At 44.9% G+C, this 23026-nt stretch overlaps 1 protein-coding gene across 3 annotated transcripts in view; it reads left to right on the forward strand.

Annotated features, from left to right (window-relative positions):
* The window catches only part of VEZT (vezatin, adherens junctions transmembrane protein), a 373255-nt gene that overhangs the window by 347134 nt on the left and 3095 nt on the right, over positions 1–23026 (forward strand). For 2 of the 3 annotated variants that reach the window (XM_069629813.1, XM_069629814.1), the window contains exons 10-11: positions 8808–8908; positions 15601–15808. In XM_069629813.1, coding sequence (XP_069485914.1) covers positions 8808–8908; positions 15601–15808 — 309 coding nt within the window. Of the gene's footprint in view, positions 1–8804; positions 8909–15600; positions 15809–23026 lie in introns of all 3 variants that reach the window. The other variant, XM_069629815.1, reaches the window with a different exon arrangement.

Below are 23026 nucleotides of genomic sequence, written 5' to 3' on the forward strand. Positions count from 1 at the left end.
AACCTTTGGGAAATACGTCCATGGAGGACTCCAGATATCCCGAGAAAATCCTCAACAGGCCAGATGTTACTTGTTTCATAATGCATTTACGATATAGGGAACACTGTTTCCATTTTACCATGGCATATAATGATAAGAGCCCCAATTTGTGTCTTATAACAGCTATGGGCTCAGACATGGGTAATCGTAAAACCTGTTTCCAGAAAGCCCCTTCTTTCAAGGTCCAATAATTATACATTTGGCATTGTTTAGCTTCGGAGCCATATGTTAATACATGGACAACTTTTTGTTTATAGTAGGTTATTAGGGGAAGAATAGAGAATTTACAAAACGTAGCCTTTATAATTCTTGCTTGTGACACCACTGATCGTAATTTTTGAGCAAGCTGATTATGATGTCCTTCATCACTCCGTTGGTTTGAAATGGGGACACCAAGAGATATATATATGGACACCGACGATAGTAGTTCTTTTTGCAAAGGCCAAGAGATGGTGACCTTACGCTGATGGGAAGACCCAAATTGTATCACCTTCGACTGTGCAGTGTGAATCGTTATACAGTTATTCTTTACGTACTGATCGAGGGCCTGTAATAATACTCAGAGACCCTTCAGTGTTTTGGAGATCAACACCATATCATCGGCGTATAGTAGCCATTGTATCGAAATTCCCATGAGCTTGGGAGAATCAGTAATTAGACCCTCAAATGAGCCACCCACATCTGAGACAAAAAAGTTGAACAGTGTTGAGGCTAGTAAACAACCTTGTTTTAGGCCTCGTGCAGTTTTGATTACGTCAGTTAATAGCCCAGCACTGTCCAACTTTATCTGAATCGAGGTATCCGAATGTAATTCAATCACCCATTTAAGAATGGCCCAAGGACATTGACAAATGGCAAATTTTTTTGTATAGTGATTCCCTAGGCACGGTATCAAAAGCCATTTTGAAATCTATGTACGCTATATATAGCGGTTGTTTTTGCTGACGCGTACATTGTATAAGACTAGTAAGCGTGATGATGTTTACATATGTCCCTAGACCAGGCAGGAACCCTGTTTGAAAGGGGTCCCTTTTATGTTTTTCTTATCAAGCCATTGATTTATCGAATTTAGTAATAATCTGGTAAACATTTTGCCCGGGGTGTCTAACAATTCTATAGGTCTAAGATTTTGGATCAGACCGCGCACCCTTTTTGTATATCGGGACTATTATTGATTTCCTCCAAGTTTCAGGAATGATGCCGGTTGTAAAGACATGTTTGAAAATTGGATACAAAATCTCGACCCACTCTTGTGGATGTTGATAAAATATGCCATTATGGAGGCCATCCTGCCCCCTGGCTCAAGAGTGGCTTAATTTCCCCATACAATACAGAATGTCCTCAATTTGTGCTGGAAATTCATGTACCTCATTCTTTTGAATTAATTGAACTTGCATATTCGGGTAAGATGTTATGTAGAGACTATGGGCCTCATTACGAGTCACCCGGTATGGAAATAACGGTGGCGTTAAACCCGCCGCCACCGTTGTTTCCATACCGGGTGATTCGGAGTCCTGCAGGCGGAGGTGTCATTCCCGCCAGGTCTGACCTGGCGGGTTTAACACCGCCCACCTGCAGGCGGACATGGAAACACCGGCACCATCACGAGATGGGGCCGGTGTTTCCATGGCCCCCATTCCCATTGAGTCCTGTTGAGGGCCATGGAAACACTCTTCTGTAACTACCTTTCTAAACGTGTGCCCTCATGCCCTCGGGCAGGTTGCGCTATACAAATAAACAAATACAAATACATTGCCATTCCTTAATTCTGATGGTGTTGGTTTGTATTGCTGCTTGTGGGCCTTTATTCGCTTGATTCAACAGAAACCAAATGCCAGCCGTTGATTTCCTTGTGACATATTTTAACATCTGTTCAGCGTCACGTATATTACTGAGGATACGTCTCTCTCTTACCCATCCTTTGTAACTTAATTTCAGTTGTTTTATTTTATTTCTCTCATCACAATCTCTTGACCATTTAACATTTTGGATTTCTCTCCTTAGCTGTGCCTTTCGTTTCTGTAAGGAGTCATCATAACTATGTCAATGTATTTGCAATTTGCTACCTCTCTTGTTGGTTTGCGTAAACATTTGCAAAACATGGACATATTCCTGCTCTGAATTTTGAGATGGTGTAGAAAATATATCACGTAATTGTGGGTTCAAAAGCCCCAAATTTGACCTTGTCCATTTCAGCCGATTGCCTCGATTATTTGCCATGAGATTAGTAACATTATTCAACTGCATTTGGTTCAATGTTAAAGGTAGTGACAATTCTAACCATAAAGTATTATGGTCACTTAGATCCGAAAATACCACCTTTTAAAGATTTAATAATATTTATGGACCGACAATTGATGTAAATATAGTCTAGTGTGCCAACCTGTGCCTCTCTATGCCAAGTCGGCATTGGGGGTATATCCCCCGGCACAGACCCATTAAGCATTGTAAAATTTCGCTCATCCATCAAAGATGTCCATGTAGGTTCGTTTCCTCTTAATTCCTTGTCCATGCCTGGATATAAATGAAGGTTTAAATCCCCCAAAATTATGGTATGATTTATTTGTGAGTCTGCTATTAATCAAGAATTACAACCAGTTGCTCAAAGAACGCCTCTGATTTTGTTGTTTGAGGATTCCAGTAGATATTTATTATGACTATAACTACTTGGTCTCTAGGTAATTTAGCAACTTGAAAAGTAGCAGATGAGATCTTATAAGTCTGCACATAGAAGCCTTTATTTTTCCTTACAGCTATTAGGAGACCTCTTTTGGGTCGTCCAAGCACGCTTTGTGTGGCAGGAACCGTTGATTTCATGAGAATCCCAGATTTGTGATGACACCAACCAGGTCTCCTGAAACACAATAATATGCTCCACCTACACCCCAATTGCTGTATTAAGAAAATGATTATGACCTTGAGTATTCCATGAAATGAGTTTTGTATGTTCTGTCTCTAAAGCTAGTTATGCTTGAACCCAATTTCTTTCCATAGATAAAGCAGAACTGATATTCGACTGGAGACCTTTATTATGTGCTGTAAAAATCAGCGATGTATACTGTTTGGTTGGTTGTTCCTGCATGATCATTTCTTGCATCAGTATAAAACCTCGATCAACCAGTGCTCTTTTCGATCCCCAAAACGCATCAGCAACTAAGGCTGATTTGATATGCATTCGAGCTTCATGTAGGACATTCTGATCTGGAAATTCTACCCAATCGATATCTCCTGATGTGATTTTTGACAGCTCAGGAATTGCAGCGCATATATTATGTATACTCATTTGATTTAAGTCGTATGAGTTATATGGATACGCTCTGCATTTTAATAATCATTTATGAGAGTTCTTCGGATTGTGATCCTGTTCTGTTAGTCCCGACCCAGGCTGATGTACCTGAAATCCTTTCATGAGAGTTCTTGAATTATCCTCTAATGATGCATGATAGTTGGAACTGACATTTGGGGTATCCCCCTTCATATTTGTAGACCAGTGTATACCGTTCGGGCCTTTTAACAGAGGTCCCAAGGCTGGTAGACTTCTTTGTACTGCTCCCACGGCCTGTGACCCCCCCCCCCCCTATTGATCCTTGCTTCTGAGACATATATGTTTCAAGTGCTAATTTAATTTCATCCCGCATATTCAACACACTGGACTGGGACGGCTTTCTCAGATCACTTTGATTAGTTGAAGCTGTTAACACAAGTTGTGGCAAAATTTGACTAGATATCACCCTTCCCATTGTTGGAACCTCTAAAGCCTGATTTATCGCTAAGGCATGCATAGCTCGAGTATCACAAGGCTGGCTTTGCTCCTCCACCTTTTTTGGGGTTTGTGTGTCGGACTTACTGAACTTGTTTAGTGTTCGATCCAAAGCAAGAGTTGGAAGATTTGGTTGTAACTGAGTCATATAGATTTCTAAAGATGTCTTAATTTCTTTTCTTATGACTTGTAATAAAGAGGAAGTATGCTGCATTAAACTCCCTAGCATAGTTATAGGCATCGTAGATGGCACAGTAAACAGATCTTTAGGATCTGTATTCTTCTCTGGTATTCGGGACTTTGGACCATGCGGTTCGCCAAACATATAAGTTAGTTGTCCGGGCGTTACACCCTTTGATAGCGCTACCAGATCATCTAGAGGTTTATATGACAGATGTGTAATAGAAGTTGGTTCCACATCTACATCGGCTGCTGTCTGGCGCATCTGTTTGAGCACATTTCTATGCGATCTAACCATTCTTCTAGTTGTCCTGGCTTTAGTTTTTTTGGACCGTGGTAGCTGTTTATTTAGAGGGACTTGCCCCATTTTAGTTTCTGTCATTTCCCTATTTATTTGTGATACACCTGGTTTTTTAAATACATTGAAAACATTGGCCCTCATTCCGAGGTTGGTGCTAGTCATGGCGCTAGCACCAATACACATACCGCCACTGACGTGGTGGTATGGGGACTTACCGGTCCATTCCGCCCTTTGCGGGACCGGTAAGTCCCCATTTGAAATGCCATTCCCCATTCCCATTTGAGCCCCCATAGGGCTCAATGGGAAGGCGGCAATAACTGTACCTTAAATTACGGTACCGTTATTGACCCCGGTATCCCTTTGCGGGTCCCGTCCTTTACGCCTGCTAAAACCAGGCGTTAAGGAAGGACCCGCAAAGGGACCTCAGAATAGGGCGCAAAGGGATTACTGGCACTGCTGTCATTACCGGTGCCCGGTATCCCATTGCGCCCGGGTCGTAATGACCCCCATTGTGTTCGTCACTCTGATGGATCCTATTAGAAATAGTCTCCCTTTGATTCTTGTCGCCACCGGCGGGGGGAATTCCTCGCTCCTGCGACGTCAGGTTTCCAATATTTTTGTGCACACCCAAAGAGGCTACGTCTCCGGTTTGATTGTTATTTATGTCAGAATTCATCCGGGACACCTCTGCTGCTATTTCTTCAGACACACTCCTTGATAATGAGGGCTGATTGTACCTGCCCCTTACTATTTACGGACCATGTGTGTGCAGGCACGCTACCCCTTTAGGGTTGAAAGCCAGGCTCAGCCAGACTAGTAACCTGAGCCAATACTTGATCATTTTTTTCTGTTTGTTGCATGAGCCTGCTCTCCAATATTTCATACAACTTCACCACTGTCAGTAATGCTGTATTCATTGCCGCTAGAGTGTTATTCAAGGCCGGAGCTTCAGGAAAAGAGTACCGGGATTTCTTGGCAGAGTGTATGAAAAATTCAGAGTCCCTTGCGCCCTCGTCAACGCGGGAGCGTCTGGGAGTCGGAGCTATGAACGAAACGGACTCATCTACAAAACGAACATGATTCTGTTCATTTAAGCTTAGAGTAGTGTTCATACAGACAGCTTCCACTGGAGTTACCTGTGGACCGTCTGTCGCTATTAAAGGATGTCTTTTTAAATTATGTCCGACATCCTGACTTTCTTCCAGTTGTATAAGATCGCCCATATTAGAGCAAATATATCCAATTTCCTGAGATGTATTGTGAGAATTATGCGAGGAATTAATAAAATCCAAAGCTTCCTCATCTGTTACACCCGCTATGGATAGTTGTTCATAAGCATGACTCAATCTATGTTGCGCAGCTACCGTGCACGCGACAGAGTTTACAGAATCTTGCTTCACGGGCATACGAGTCACCGGCGCCATATCTGATACACTTGTGACTTGTCTCAGGGAGCACATGGCTGGTCTACTAAACACATCTTCTGAGCAAATCATTTGTAGAGGATCACACGTACCCTCCGTGCACAGGAGCGTTCATTATGTTACAATCAAGAGCCACAATATCACGGGCAGGAGTTAAAATGGGCTCCAGAGCGGCTCCACCATTGCCTCTCCTGGATTTATTAACTCCCGTACTTGTTTCATTTAACCTCAGTATGTAAATACTTTCAACTGGGCTGACCCTGGAATCAGTATTGCTATAATATATACCATGTTCTATTAAGGCCGTTTCTTGTGTCACACCGCGCCGCGGACTAACAGCGCCATCTTGACGGGAATCGTGCGCTCTGCAAAACATTCGAATATCGGAAGTTATCGATGCAGAGCGCACCGCACCCTTCCATGATGGTCGCAATGGCTGCTTCGACATATTCTTCATTTGTTTGCCATGTATGAGTGCATTAACTTTCTCAGTGACAATTTTAGAAAGCTGCAAAGTAGCTGATGGCATGCCCGTATATCTATTCGTAGACATGTGTAAAATACAATTACCAACTATTCAAAGCAAGCCTATTAGACCTACTATACCGCTAGACATCCAGACAGCACAATCCACTTTCACAATGCACTTTCTCCATGCGCGTGCCCGCGCGATGCGCGTGAGTTACGTTATTATACTTCCTGATAGGGAAGGCGGGGCAACAACCTAAAACAAACAGGAAAAACACGTAAGTTACAGTAAGGCCCTAAGCAGTTAATACATTCACTCAGGTGTTTGGTGACTTCCAGTCTTTTCAGGCCAATCACAATGGTTAATTGCCAAATTCCCAAAGTTCGTACCCTGCAACCAGTCCAATTGCACACTGCAGAATCCACAGGGCCAATCAGCCGCCAGCCAGTTCGTGGTTCACTGATGTTGCAGAGAAAAATACGAGCGGACAGCCAGACAGCACAATCCACTTTCACAATGCACTTCCTCAATGCGCCAATATCCAAATGAAAATAAAATCTGTTAAAAAAACCTATTTTGTTGATTATCAAAACACACAAATTATAATATTTGCAACACTTCTCGGTACCTCGTCAACCTTAAACCCACCCCAACTCCTCTCACTTTGCTGTTTTTAGACGTTTTTCCTCCTGGTGCCGCACCCAATTAAGTGCAATGTGCAGTGACTTCTATTCAGAGTTTAAACAATAAATACAAAACATCTCTGACTTAATCGTATCTAATTATGAAAACATTTAATTTAATTTATTTGATTGTTTTTTTATAAAGCGCCTAATACGTGCCTGAGTTCGGTTTCTAAGTGCGGATCCAGGATTCGAACCTCTGTTGCTCTGCATGGTCTTGCTTCCAAGACAAGGGCGTTGCCCCAGTGCTATCCCCCGTTCCCCCGCCACCGGGCACTCTGGCGGGTAGGTTGGGGGCTTTCTGCCAGAATAGACCCTCCAACTGGTTTAAGCACCCTACCTCCCTCCTTGTCAATGCCTGCAGCCCATATAATACCGTGGGACAAAAGCATTGCTCATAGAGAGTTAACATCCCCTCAATGGTGTAATCCGCTGTCTTCCTAGCGATTTACATAAGAGAGGCGCCGGTTGCCGGGCTTTTCTTGTATTAGTGTCCCTTTATAAGCTGGTAACTATTGTCATTGCTCACCTGCAGTCCCAGATACATGTAACTGCTTACATAATCTATACTGCCCAATGTGTGGTGGTCATCGCAAGCTTATGTAGCTTTTTTCCTGTAATCAGCATACTTTTTGTTTTGGAGACATTTATTACCAATTTATTCTGTGATGCATAGCTATGTAACTCATTTAGAATACATTTCATCCCCCTGCAGGTATGGTCTAAAATAAGCAGGTCATCAGCATAAAGCATACTGGCCACGTGCTCCGCACCCAATTTAGGGGGGCAGTTAGATTTTGTTAGTAGCCGCGGTGTGAGATTGGTCAGGTAGAGATTAAACAGCAGGGAAGCCAGCACGCAACCTTGCTCGACTCCCCTGCAAATACCAACCAATCCGGAAATTCCGCCTCCTTTGTCTAGTCGCACTCGCGCTGTAGTGTTCATAAGCAAAAGCTGCAGTGCAGAAACTAACCAGTCTGGGCATCCCATCGTCAACAATTTCAGCCACACTGACTCTCGATCCACGTGATCGAACGCTGCCTTAAAGTCAACGTACATCAGGTATAATGGTGGTCTATTGTTTCCTGCAATACAACTCCCTTCCTAATCCGTCTAAAATTCGGAATCACTTAAAAGGACCGAAAAAAAAGAAACATATGGCATATTTTTCTGAATTTTGGCTATACGAAAATATTGTACACCCTAAAAATTCGAACAAATATGCCATACGAAACATTGTGAAGAAGGGCAGCGGGGGTGTCGGAGACGGCGGCACACAAGGAGGTGTGCCGCCCACAGGCAAGTAAGAGGGAGTAGGCAAGGGAAAAGTCAGAGATGTTCAGGGGAGAGAGGACCGAAAGTTATTTTCGGAAAAATAACTGTCGGTCTTTTCTCCCTCGAACATTTCAGCCACAGGCTTCCAACCCCAATCTGAAAAATCTGATATTATGGGTTGTGGAGGAGCTTGGACGACTGCCGGTTTGGCATTTATAACGAACCCCCTTGGTCTTTGCCCATCCCTGCAGTTCTTTTAGCAGAAAAGGTTTCCCTGTGACGTCCAACACAGAGAGCATTTTAAAATAAGACCCATGACTGATCCCAGCGTGCAGAAATGCTGACTCGGTCTTCACGCTTCCAAAGCTGATCAATTGAGAACTATTCAGTTTGTTATAATAAGATTTGTTATCAGCACTGAGACAATTTTGTTTGTGGTGTGTACCATTTAAAATGGGAAATATTATTATTACTCTTAGATCTCTTTGCATACGTTGTACATACATAATACAAAGTGTTATGTTCTAAGTGAGAGATCAAAAGAAGTGAACAAAATCAAGATGGCAAACCCAGTAATTTGTGGTTAGCAGATGGCTGTTATTAGTCGGATGAGATATTGAAGTTTTGCGATTCTATTTAAAAAGTGTTCAATATCTCAACATTTTACTCCATTAAGACAACTCGGCGGCACCATGCGAGAATTCCCACTGTACTCCAGTACCGGTGTCCACACCAGCCTTGCACATCGAAGACAAAGACCCAATACCAGAAGAACAGGTAGGTGAACTCTATGATTAAATTGCGCTTGCTAGTTTAATGTGCATGTGATGTTCAACTGGCCACAGTACTCCTCTTAGCCTGGGATCCAGAACGCCTCCTCGACTTGGTCTGGTGCTCTTAGCCTGGGATCCAATACGCCTCCACCACCTGGTCCAGTATACCACCTCGACTTGGTCTACTACACCTCCTCGTCTTGGTCCAATACTCCTCCTCGACTTGGGCTGGTGATCTTCTTAGACTGGGATCGAGTACACCTCCTCGACTTGGTTCCAGTACTCCTCCTCGACTTGGTCCAGTACTCTTCTTAGACTAGGATCCAGTACTCCTCCTCATCTAGGAACAGTAGTGCTCTTAGATTGGAACCCATTTTCTACTTAGACTGGGGTCCAGTACTCTTCTTAGATTGGAGTCTATTACTCCTCTTGGATTGGGTCCAGTACTCTTCATAGATTGGGACCAATTCTCCTCTTAGATTGTGATCCAGTACTCCTCGTAGATTGGGGCCCATTACTCCTCTTAAATTGGCGTACAGTATTCCTGTTAGTCTGGAATCCAGTACTCCTCCTCGACTTGGTCCAGTACTCCTCCTCGACTTGGTTCAGTACTCCTGTTAGGCTGGGGTCCAGTACTCCACTTAGACTGGGGTCCACTACTCCTCTTAGACTGGGGCCAGTAGCCTTCTTATACTGGGGTCCAGTATTCCTCTCAGGTTGGACTGGGTGTCCTGTAGCCGTCTTAGAAAGGGTGTCATGTAGGCCTCTCAGACTTGGGTCCACTACTGCTCTTAAACTAGGGCCAGTAACCCTCTTAAAATGGGGCTCATTTGTCCTCAGACTGGGACCCAGTTCACCTCTTATACTGGGTCCTAGTTCTCCCCTTATACTGGGGCCCAGTTCTCCTCTTAGACTGGGGTGCTGTTCACTTCTTAGACCAGGTTCCAGGTCACCTCTCACACCGTGGCCCAGTGGTCCTATTAGATTGGGGTCCAGTACGCCTCTTAGATTGGGGCCAGTACTCCTCTTAGCATGGGGTCCACATCACTTCTTAGACTGGGGTCCAGTTCACCTCTCACACAGGGTCCCAGTGCTCCTCTTAGATTCTGTCCAGTTTCCCTTGTAGTCTAGGGGGTACCACTCAAGTAGTCTGTACTTCTTAAGACTGGGATCAGGTTATGCTCCATAGTTGGGATCCAGTGGTCTCTCAAGGTCTGCCAGCGTGTCTGGACGTTTTGTGATTTGCCAGAGGATTGGGATCCAGTGGTCTCAAGGTCTGCCAGCGTGTCTGGATGTTCTGTGATTTGCCAGGGGATTGTGCTGTGTGGGTTCTTTGAAGGTCTTCTTTATTGTGCACACCTTTCTGGCCCTGACCCTACTCAGCTAACCCTCTTTCGTGTACTGGGAGGGGAAATGGCATATGTTCTATTTGGTGCGAGATGTATCCATTCAGAAGGATAGTCTGATTCTGTTCTGGATGTGAAATGATTTAGGAGGAAGTGTGCCCCAGGATATATGACATGATATGATATGGCATTTATACCAAGCCTAGTATTTCAAGGCGTGACGAAGCAAAGGAGGGGGGAACAAAGGGGGACAGACAACAATCCTACTAGGCCAGGTGTCATTCAGGTCGCGCAAGTGCGTGGGACGAGGGGGAAGGGAGAGTGCAGTACATGGTAATAGATAATAACAATAAGTATAAGTAACGGCCAGCAAGTGGCAAGTGCAAGGTAAGTGCAGACATCAGGTGTCAAGTGCTGGTAGGGGGACTGTAGGGATACAGAAACAGTCCCCAAGTGCAGTGATTGTCAGGCAGGCAGTGCAGGTGTGAGAGACTGGCGGGGGAGGGACCTGGGCCTGAGATCAGTGGGTGTCCAGGTAATCCAGTGCCAATCCGGTAACTGCCAGGAGGTCAGCAGGAGAGCGGAGAAGAGAAATCAGAAGCAAAGAGAAAGGTTTTGTGATGTTTCTGGAACCGGAGATGGTTCTCCTCAAGTTTAAGGGAGGCAGGGATGCTGTTCCAGAGGGAGTCCCCAGCCGAAGAAAGAGATCTACCACCAACTCGTTGCTTGGAGAAGCGACTGACCCTGAGGGAGTTGGAGGCGGATGAGCGAAGAGCTCGAGAAGGAAGATATTTAGGAAGAGAGAGTTGAAGGTATTGAGGCCCCGTGCCCCAGAAAGCCTTGTGGACAATGCATAGGAGCCATCTCAAGGGTGCAACAGCTAATGCTCGTTGACATGACAGTAGAATCACCAAAGGAGTTGTGTTACGTTTGTTAACATTGAGTTAATTTGAGGGCAGGATCAATGTTCCTGGACGGGAAGGCTTCCATGCAACGAGCTCAGACATATTCACAAGGTGGGCCCTGGATGCAATGTTCTGGGCAAATAGAGAATTGAGATGTTAAACCAAAGGGACCTCATGGCACAGAAACCCAGTGGGAACCTAAATCCAGAGAGCCACAGCTCTTTTAAGTCGAAGACCACTGAAGTATTAAGCAAAACAAACTAACAAACAGAGTACATAGATTTGGTAAACCCTACCATCCAAAACCATACCTCAAACCTATTAGTAAAGAATTAATCCAGTTCTACGTTAGAGTGGCAACAAAAACATGATTGAGAAGCCAATGTGAGTGGCCCAGAGGGTTTTCTTCAGGTTCAACTCTGGTGCGCATATGGATGTAGGCCCAAGAATTGTTTCTACTGGAAAAACAATTGCTTTCTGGAAATGATGTCTTTGTCCCCGCCCCCGCATCACCCAACATCAGCTGCCATTTTGTAAAATGTTTCACACATTTGGTCCACAAATACCAACTTACATTTTTTAGCAAACACACCAAAGGTATCCCCACATGGACTTGGCCTTTCACGTATACGGTCGCCTCGTACATGTCTACCGCTGGGAGGAAGGGCAGATCAGGGGCAAGGCGTTTGTCTTGGAAGCAAGACAGCGCAGCCCAACACAGGTTTGAATCCCGACCCTGCGCATAGAAACCACTTCTTGGCATTAAGCACGTTATAAATGAACAATTATAATTATTAAAATTATACAATTATAATAATTCGCATTTATTGAAGATAGGTGAGCGCTTCCATGAGATAATGTTGATAAGCAAAAGCAATAATAATTGATGAACAGGTTCTTTGCAATGGTTGGTAGATGTAGTCGAGGGAGTAGGATTTGATTGTGGTATCAACGGGGGCAGAGGGGAGGAGTGTCATTTTCATCACAGATTCACAATTCTATGTATATTTATGAAAGTCAAAAATTGTTTGTGGGTTTGTTGCTTGGCGAAGCGTTGTTCCTTATACAATTCCACACCGTTTCACCCCTCTGCACCACATTTTGCTTAGTAACCTGTTAGGACCATCTGAACGTTACTGGCTACGGCTGCATGACATTAGGATACCCCACTCATTTCCATGGATTTCAGCAAAAGTCAAAATTTGTTTGTGGGTGTGTGGCTTGGTGAAGCATTGTTTCTCATACGATTCCACACCGTTTCACCAATCTGCACCACATATTTTGCAAAGTTACCTGTTAGGACCCTCCATGCATTACTGGCTACATGACATTTGGAGCCCCCACCCATTTCCCTGGATGTCGGCACCTTCACATACGAGACGGTTGCCTGAAATCGATGAAACATCTATGTGGTTGTAGAAGGACCGGTTTCGACACGAGGACCAAAACTCGAGGTCCCATGTCGCCATTGAATGCACGGTTTCCAAGATATTAGCACTGCAACCAACTGCACCAGGCCAGGGTGAGGTGACAAGTGGGAAGAGCGCACAGAAGGTCCTAGTATGCTGCAGCACGCCAACTCTCGCCTTCCCTCCATGTCTGCTCCGGGATATGTCAGCCAGCCACACATGTCCATTCTCAGTGCAATTTACTTCAGGTTGCAAACCACATGAAGCAATAAACGAATCAGAACAGCGACCTACAGGATCAATCGATGATTTTCAACAATTGATGAGACTGTTGTCATGTCTGTCCACGGAACACATTCGTAGAATAGTTACTTTTTGCTAGTACACTATATAGATTTTTTATAGTAATTTACACTCTGGTTCCATGGCAGGACAAGATTGAGGAGATGGTGGAAAGGACACTATGCTGTTGTAGGTTTCAGGTCCCTCTGTTTGGATATGCACAGGCAAAGCCTCCATGCATCTTTACCATCCTCATATACCAGGGCTAGCTTTGTGTGCCCAGGCTCAATGCCATCATATGGCTTTTCCATGTTCTTTCATCGCCTGCAATTACAACGGCAGGCATTAGAACGTGTACATTCTAACGAAAACATTCATCAGTCTTTTTATTTTTTTGTTATTTTTTGGGTCTGGGGGGGGTTACCCACCCAAGCCCCCATCCGCCACCCATATTTACCTATTTCCTATCCCCAACCCCTTATCTGCCCTTTTGAACCCCCACCCCACCCCCGCCCCTAAAAAATGTGATGAACGTTTTCGTTATAATATACACTCTGAAATGCCTGGCGTTGCAATTGCAGGTGATGAAAGGACGCCATACCCATATGGCAACAAGCGCTTCATATGCACAGGTCCACTCTTATGTGCCATTGTAAAACCTGTGGTAGGCCGGGCAAGGATACACTAGACACAAATAGGTTGGTTTAACTTTTGTGATCTTAATTAAGAGTGTTTTACACATAGGGGTTGGATAAAGGACTACAAGGACTCGGGAAAAAACTATCACTAGTATGGGTCTCTCTGGTGTGAATGGTGCGAGGTTCGAACAACACAAAGGGGGGTACTCGCAGGTCGCAGACACATTCAGTGCTGCTTTTCTGAGGGAATGTAATTAATAACATATTCATATAATTCTCAGTCTCTTTCCGAAACACCCTATTCTGTAGAAGAAAGTATTCCGTAAGGATGTCCAATGTAAAGTCCAAACGTGTTCCTACGATTGGCCCAAAGTAAATCTGTACTTTAGAAGGCCAGCCCAATTCTAATGAACCCAACAGATATTCGTCAGGGGTAGGCTCTTGGAGCAGGGAAACCGGCTGGTCCTGCCCGTCTGTCCTCTCTGCTTTCCCCTGTTCTCCCAAGACCGCACTCTTGGTCTTGACTTCTTTAGTCCTCTCGTCTTCTCACTCTCCTCCAGATCTGCCAGTCTCTGTTCTCTCACATCTCTGGTGGTGGTATTTTGTTCTCAGGCTTTTTCACCGTCACCTCAAGGCTGTCCCGCAGTTGAGGTTTCAAGCACTCTTCTAGACCGGACTCTAGTAGACCTTATGGAGTCGCAAGATTCTTCTCCTTTTTCTGTAGACCCCTACTGCACTCTACAGGTCTAGTTTCTCAACAGGGCCTTCTTGGAGCTTTGGTTCAGCTCTGGCGTCTCAGTAGGTTCCAACTGGACCTTTTTATCACGTTTTTCTTTCTCAGTTGATCCCTCCTCAACCTTTGGTTCAGATTTGGTTTCTCAACAGGTCGCCACCTGGACCTTTGGTCACAACATTTGAACGGGTATTCCCCACCACCTCCCATTATGGCCCTTGTCAGGCAGTCAATAATCTTACACCCCCTGCCATGGGTTCAGTACTTCTCGCTGCCACCTTAGGATTGTGGGTGAAAGGCCTGAGGAAGTGAGAGTGCCTTTCTGAATACATAGGTCAGCCTTTCTCTCCAGGGACTACCGGAGGGGAGTGCTTCAGAGCTTGACATTGCCAACTTCTCCCAGAGAGCTGCAGCCTTATTCCAGGCTGTTCGCTTTCTAACACTCCTCCCTATCGTTAGCTCCCCTTGAAACAAGAGAGCACGGCTAGGCCTGTCTTCCTCCTCCAGGATCCTCTCCTCTATTGAGGTTTCCCATTCTTTTATCCTCCTTCAGGAGGGGCTTGGTCTCTGATTTCACTTCCCATTGGTTGTTCCTCATTTCTATTTGAATGTTTGTTCCTGATTATTACCTAAGCGTTTCTTAATTCAGTCTATTTGGCAATTAATGTTCTCTTTATTGTATTGTTTAAATGTCTCTCCTGATTTGTCTGAATTCGGGGCTGGCGAGGTGTTAAAGCTGTGTTGGGCGTTCAGCGCCATATTGTAAATTCCTGATGTGCGATGTGCGATGTTGCGTGTGCCAGACTCCCCATCAGTTTTCTGCTGCTGCCATTGTGTCAAAAGCAGCAAATTGCGGTACACGCAAGACGCTTCTCTTCTGGTCTCTTTCAGGTAACGTTCCGTTTTATTTTCTTTGAACGTCGCTGACGTTGCATGTTTGCGAGCTGAGTGATTCTCAAATCAACTGCATTGATAGTCTAGCTCTTACATAGCAGGTAGCTTCCACGCTATCTCCTGGGTCCTCTGGTTCTGGATGGCCTCATGGAGGATCATCGGGTAGCGGCAGGATCTGCCTCGTCCCTCGTGGTCTGCTACCCCCACATAACAAAATGGGGAGGTCAGGGAACTCCTCACGCACCGCGAGGAAGAGGTTTAAAAGCCCCGGGTCATCCTTAACGTGCCCCTGTAGCATCCTCCTATTAAAGGCAGATCTTTAAAGGCCATGAAATGTCCAGTTTAATCTGCTCATGTCAAGCCACTGTAGGCCCCTTGTCTACGTCGCTGCCCTCTGTGTCTGGATGAAGCTATTGTGCTCAGTCCATGTTTGCAAACGGTAGATGCGAAGATGATGAATGAATGTGTTATTTTTCCTTTGTTTTCTAGGTATTTGAAGCAATTGTGGAAGAGACCGACCTAGACGATGAGTACCAGCGAGAAGACTTTTATTGTCTGTCGCAGGAGGATAGAGAGCGGCAAAAGCGCGAGCGGGAAGAGTCCAAGCGGGTCCTGCAAGAGTTAAAGTCTGTCCTAGGGCTCAAAGCTTCAGAGGCAGAGAGGCTGAAGTGGAAGCAGCTGCTGTTCAGTGATCACGGTGAGCGGAAGAAACTCTAGTGTTCTTGGGTGACACGCACAAACCTTGTGCACAAAGCGTTCGTCTTACGTATAGCCTCAGCACTGCTCCGCTACCTACATTCATGTAGCACTAAAGCTTGATTGGGGAAGCTTGTGAGTGGGGGGCTTTTGGCCTATTTTTAGCTTCTGGGTGTTTGGGATCCAGGTGAGCTATCATCTGAATACGAGTAGGTTGGATTATTTCCCCTGCTCTTCGGGGAGTCTTTTCCATGTGGTGGATCCCGATTCCTGAAGGGTGGCCAAGTTTGGCAAGCAAGTTCTTTGAAGGAGCATCCTAGTTTTCATAAAGATTAAGATGTTTGAGGTCGTCCAGGACCAGACAGCCTCTCGTTTCCTGGGCCCCTTTACATAGAACGTTCCTGCTCTCCAGCCTGGCTCGTCCTTTCTCAGTACTTCTGTTCCTGTCGCTGGCCTTTATCAATTCACTTAACGTCCCCACTCATGGAGCTCTGAGTCTCTTTGATTGTGAATTCATTTGTTTTCTGTAAAGTGAGAAACAGTTTCCAGTACTTCTATGAAGTGTTGAAAGTGGATCTTGTTTGATGGAAAAGTTGTGAACTGCAAAACCAGGCACCTCCATGTCTAATGTAGGTGCCCCCCCCCATTGACCAAATGTAGTTATCCTTGGAAAAGTATTCATCCCATGTGTCAATTCCCTTATTTTCCGAAACTGAATGGAATTAGAAGCAGGCAACTGTCCTTATTAACACAACCAGTGTTCAGCATTACATGAAACTGCAGGGCGTGCATTGTGTTCTCCAAGCCCGCTTTCACCCTACCCCGTTTCTAATACATTTCCACCAGAGATTGCAGCAAGCAGGTAGGGTCTTCCATTAGCGACAGACCACATCACACCAGTGCTCGGTTCCCTTTGTTGGTTGATGAAGTCAAATGTGCCTTCCACAAAACGGAGACACTTCTCCGGCTGAAGAACAAAGTCCACTATAAACCAGGCAATGACTTTCACCGAACAAGAGCACGGAGGCTTTGTGTACCATCCGTCTGGAGGAAGCTCACGTGTGCACATGCCTCTTTTATTCAGGCCGCCATCCTATCGAAAGCGCCAGCTTTGTACATTCAAGTAGTAGAAGGTTCTGTTAGATTAACGAAAGCTCATGCATTTACACTGCAAGTGTTGGCCATAGGGTGGTAGGTCCTTCTGCTAATGGCAAGGTGCCATGTAAAACATGAGTCACAACTTCACATAGAACAAACTACACACCATTTGATAAAATCACAGGAAATTGTCCTCTGCCCTTGTTGCCCCCAAAATATAGAACACCGGAAGAAGCCGGAAGCAAAATATCTCACAGGATATCACTGATTGCAAACTCGGACCCTGATGACATTCACATTGTGAAAACTGGATGATGCAAATTTGCATTATGCAAACTCTGACTATGTTGACTTGGCAGACAATTATATATCCGGATCGACACACATGTCATCGTCAGTCAGACATTATGACTGGTACACACAGTAGTATACAAAGGTGGCCAGCCTTACACTTTGACTCACTCAGGTCTTGATAAAGCCCAAACTCACTCAGAGCTCTGGAAAATTAGCAGATTGATATGGCGTACTACAGTGCTCTTGCTTCGTGCTAGATTTAAATAGATGGACATATATATTTATTTTATTCTCCATTTTATTGACGAGCGGCAGAAGCCTCAAATTATGGAAGGAGCATATAATATATTAAATACCACCAATGTACAACGCATAGAAGCACTCAAACACCACTTGGTACCCAAGAGTACTCTCCTTAAAAGAAAATACAGAAACATTGGAAAAATAAGCATGCAGTAAAACACTTAGAATACTTATTTAAGGAGCTTCTCCTGTGTCTTTCTGAAATAAGAGTGGGCTGGAGGTTGGTTATTGGTAGATTAGTCATGACAATCAGTGAGCCCTTGATTCCAAGTTTATTTATTTTATTTCAATACAAAGAGGTTTGAACTACAGTACAGCTTCTCCCCTGTGACTTTGCAAGCCTTCCGAGGTGGCACTTGCTCCTCCAGGCAACTTTTGGGATGAGTCTTGGCTTCCTTTGGCTAATCTGATAAATCCCTTAGGTCGGTGGGATGTGGTTAAATGTCCTTTTACTGCGACAAGAGGGGGGATTCCCTTTAAGGGACACTAGATGCGCCTCAGGAACATTAATTAAAATAGACTTACCCAATCATCCTAGTGCAACATGATCTGATTGGCCTCAGGAACATTCCTTGAAATAGACTTACCCAATCATCCTAGTGCAACATGATCTGATTGGCCTCAGGAACATTCCTTGAAATAGACTTACCGGGATGAACAACACACTGGCGGAGCAGAGGAGGGCAACGCTAATGACGTATATTGTGCTGAGCCCTCTGCCCCCCACCCCCGGCATTCTATTCTGCTCCCACCGCCGACGCTCTTTTTGCTCGCAATCCAATCTTTTGCTTGGAGTGTCTGTCCTTCTTTGTCATGTTACTCACATTTCCAGCTTTTTCGAATTTCTAAAGTGAGTTCTCTTCTTTATGGAGAGTGCTCCACTTTCTTATTCTTACTATTCGGCCCAAACTTCCACTTGTTGCCTTTGTTTCTCATGTTCTCCCCTGCTCCGCTTGTGTTTTTCCACCCATCCTGCCATGGTCACATGCCTGCCTCCCTTTAGACCAGGGGTCGCATCCGTTGGCTCTCCTGAGACTTTGGACTACAACTACCATTAGTCAATAGTGAGGAATCCTGGGAATCATGGTCCAAAACATCTGGAGAGTCACAGTTTTCAGACACCTCTTTTATACCAACTTCTTTATGTCTGTTTCATCTGTGTGCTGTACAGGAAGACCCATTTCTCTTGTGCCCCAGCACTGTTTTTCACTGACATTTCTTGCTACTGTCTGTCCTTGAGCACCCTCTGGTTTTTGCTTTCACTCTCGAAGTGCTCTTAATGATCAGCCCTCTCTACTGCAATATATTTATTGATGTAGGAGCTGCGTAAAGCACTAAAATACATCATCAGTGTGTTTTTTTGTGTTATTGGGCAGAAGACAGTAAATATACAGGTATTGATGACCATGCAGAAGCCATGTCAATCATTAAAGGTTTGAAGAGGAGATTCGCTCAAAAGATGTACAGAGATGGACAATGCACAGCCACTGGCCAAAACCTTGCAGTCTTGTGAATTCACCACCGGTTTTACATATAAACAGAAAAGCGGTCTTGCTGGCATGTAATGCTTGACATTTAGGTGGGCGTTATTGGTGGGAGGCCAGGGCACACTACAACAGACCTTAACCAGGGGAAGTCATTGCAAGGAAAACAGAGGAGTGACGATGTGCTCACCTTCGTGGTGTTCAAGTGACACATTAGCCGGAAGTGTGGAATTCACTTGACCATGTGAAGGAGGAAAACAGAGAGGCTAAAATAATGTCTGTAGCCACAAGCGAGTCCGTAGCAGTTCAGGGTGTTGACCAATGTGAATTTGTGTGATAAAGTCAAGTGAGGCAGGATTATTTTCAGACTGCGTTAATGGAAGAAGCAGGAGATGGCCAATCGATTGACTTGATGTTAAGTAGATGTCAAATCAAAATATCTTTATTTCAGAAAAGTGTGAAGGAGAGGGATGGAGGCATAAGGGTCACATAGAGGCTTTCAAGAGTTAAACAAAATGATTGAAAGGCGTCACCTTCTGTTTGGTTGCATTCAAGTTTGAGCAGTAGGGGGAAAAAGCTTCACCGGGTAGAAGTGTTTGGGCAGCAACAGTGTCCCCCTCCTCCCTTCTTCTCTTCTTTCACAGCAACTCTCACCTCCAGCGGCCTTCAAAACGTTGGTTGCTCCTTCTCTGAACATCCACGCATCCCCCTTCCTCCCCTCTCTGTGTGTTGTGGCTCACACCCAGGGAGGAATCTATACCTATTGGCAGGGTTGTTGCTAGGGGGGACTGATGGGGTTATACCTCTGGGTCATTTGGTTGTAGCCCCGGATAGAAGTTCAGGGGCTACAACCAAAAAGCTAGCTAGCCCGAGTCCCACCAGTCCGCACATTAGCGTACCCCCAAATCGTTTCCAGACCTAGCAACACCCCTACCTATTGGCCTCAGGTGTTCTTGTTCAGGTGTAAGATCAGGGTTTCTGGGATCCCTGTGCTTGGATGGTTCTCTTTCCCTTGACCACGCCTTGGCCCTGTCCCCTCCGTAACCACGGGCTGGGCCCTTGTAATGGTTGTCTGCTCTGTTGGATTGTCAGACACATTATAATTAGGAGGCCACCACACACCCCTCTCCTGTGTTTTCCAGGCTTAAACTGCATTGTGTAAGTTAGCCATAATCGGTATACCGCAGCCCATGTCCTCACACTATTGCTTCCTCTCTGTGCATCACTGCAGCACTCTGGGTATGTCTCTCACTTTGCCTTTCAATAATCAGAATCTTAAGGCCAGTCTCCATTACGGGTTATCTAGTATGGGCCTTGGGATGGACAGAGAGGACCTGGTAGTAGGCCATACCCGGCCCTTGGGGTTGGTAGAAAGGAGCTGGAAATTCGCCAGCTCGGAAGAGATTTGCCTGGCATACCACCAATTCCACGGAAAAGGTGGAAGAGTACCTGGCGCTGGGACTGGTGAGAAGGGCTGCACATAATAGCGATGTGGATAAAAACAATTCAGCATAGCAGCATTGGATGAATCTGGTTGCACCATTATGTTGGGAGATTCCAATAGGTGGCTGGGAAACCCTTTGGATCATGAAGCTACTAGCCTGGCACAATTGCTTAAGGATTTCGGTTTCCAGGAAGTAGTAAGAGAACCAACACACTGTAAGGAGAACACTTTGGACTGGGTGATGACAAAGAACATCTCGGTTATACTGTCGGAAGTCGCAACATGTCTATGGTCGGACCATTATTGGGTCAACCTGGAATGTGAACTCCCACTGGGATCTATAAAGAAACAAAATTTACGGAAGAAGGTCATGAGTAGGAATTTTAATAAAATCACAGATAAAGATTTGGAATTTTGCATGGAAACACTTATGACGGGCACAGCCGACGATGAGACACCTACATTTCTAGCATCTAAATATAATACAGCACTGACTGAACTATTAGACCGTTTTGGTGCCCTCAAATTGAAAACAGTCAGGGGACATACGAACAACCAAAGTGGTTTTCACCAACTCTCATGGCACACAAACAGGAAAAGCGTAAAGCAGAGAGGATATGGGATTAAGCCCTACTGTAGAAAACAAAACCTCTTGGAAAGCCCTGGACAAGATATATAGAAAAGAAATCTGTGAGGCCAAGCAAAACTACTACGATACCCAAGTAGTGCATTCCAAAAATAATACCAAAAGAAATTAGAAATATTTAAGGGATTAGAAAAGCCTAAAGCTCAACTTAACCCTTTTGTTCCAACTAAGGAAGAGTGTATTGCTGTGCAAAAAGCATTTATGACTAAAATACAGTCAGTCCAAGCTAAAATTGCAGAGAGTCGGTCAAAAATTGAGGGATACATCAGGAAAACATAGTGAAGTTCCCAACTGCTGTAAAAGGGTCGTGATTACCATGTTATTAAAAAAGCCAGGGCAAGTCCCCTGCAACTATAGGAATCTGAGACCCATCACTAATGTACCATGTCTGCTAATAATAATTGATAAAACGGCAACTATGCAGTTACAAGAATACTTAGAGACTAATGGGGTACTTCACGGGAAACAATTGGGTTTCAGAGCCTATCATGGCACGGAGAGCGCTTTGTTGGATCTCCAGACTGGGATGCTGGACATTGTGGACAATGGTAGGTCGGTGCTGCTGATGCTTTTAGATTTATCAGCAGCCTTCGACTTGGTGAACCATGATCTTCTACTAAAAAGGCTCAGAGAAGTAGAGCACTGCTCAGAAGCAGTGATGGAATGGACGGATTCATTCCTTAGTAATAGGTTGTTAAGAATTGATTGGGGGGAGGAAAGCTCTGAACCAGAATATATAAAGTGTGGAGTCCCCCAGGGGGAATGTCTGTCCCCTGCATTGTTTAATGTGCTTTGTCGTCCTTTGTGCGATCTCCTAGATGAGCTGGGTACCCACTTTACCAACTATGCAGATGGTACCCAGCTCGTCCTGGAATTAAGCTGGGACTACAGTAAAGACCCGGAGGAGATTTACCATGCGTATGAATCTATTCGGGTATGGATGATGGATAATGGACTATGCATACATGGGTCCAAGACTGAGTTTCGTGTGTTCGGGGCCAGCCAATCAAGAGCAAAGCTGAGTGTGGATTATGCAGGTTTCTCTATTGGACAGCACCTGATCCATGCCTCCACTGAGGTCAGGACTCTGGACATTGTGATTCAGTCTTCACTGAGTTTGGATGCTCACACCAGTAGCATTGTAAAAAAAAGCGCAAGACCATCTCAGACTACTTCACATTAACTAGAGCAGTGCTTATGCCAAGGCTGGACTACTGTAATGCCGGTCTGGCCGGGGCGAACGAAAGGTGCATCCATAGGATGCAGGTACTGAAAAATGATGCAATCCGCATTGTTAAAAATATTTCTAGAGGTTCTTCTGTTAATGAACACAGAAGAGATCTTCACTGGCTAGCCAGTGATGAGCGGATTACCTTTAAGAATAGTACCCTCACCCATAAATGCTTGTATGGTTTAGCTCCAATTTATCTCCGAGAAAGCATTCAACTGAAGCATTCTGTGAGGACTACTAGGTCAAGCGATACGATGCTCCTTCATTGCACTAAAAGAGCTAGGGGCAATGGTGGCCCCTTTCCAGCACTTGCAATGATTGCAGATTTGGACACTTTTAGAACGCGCCTGAAGATGATTCTGTTTAAATAAATCTGACCACTTTTCTATGATCCGTTTGCCCTAGTAAATCTTTTTGCGCCCTGATGCCTGCGGGCTCTGGCGCATTATAAAAAGATAAATATAGATACATAAGTTGGGGGGTGTTTTCATAGCTCGCAGAGTTTAGTTCAAGTTATCCCCTGAGAAATGACTAAAGAGCAGTCGAGAAAGAGTTTTGTGGCTGGACTTCACAGACTTGAGAGAGACACTATCATAGCAGCACTCACCCAGGATTTTGGGCCTTTTCCATGTGCTAGGCATGACGACGCATTCAGTAGCATGAACCAGGTGTTCTCCAGGACTTGCACACGTCCTCTGCAGCGGTAAAGGAATACAAAG

Source organism: Ambystoma mexicanum, chromosome 12, assembly GCF_040938575.1.
Source record: "Ambystoma mexicanum isolate Mex_15411 chromosome 12, UKY_AmexF1_1, whole genome shotgun sequence".
NCBI lineage: Eukaryota > Metazoa > Chordata > Amphibia > Caudata > Ambystomatidae > Ambystoma > Ambystoma mexicanum.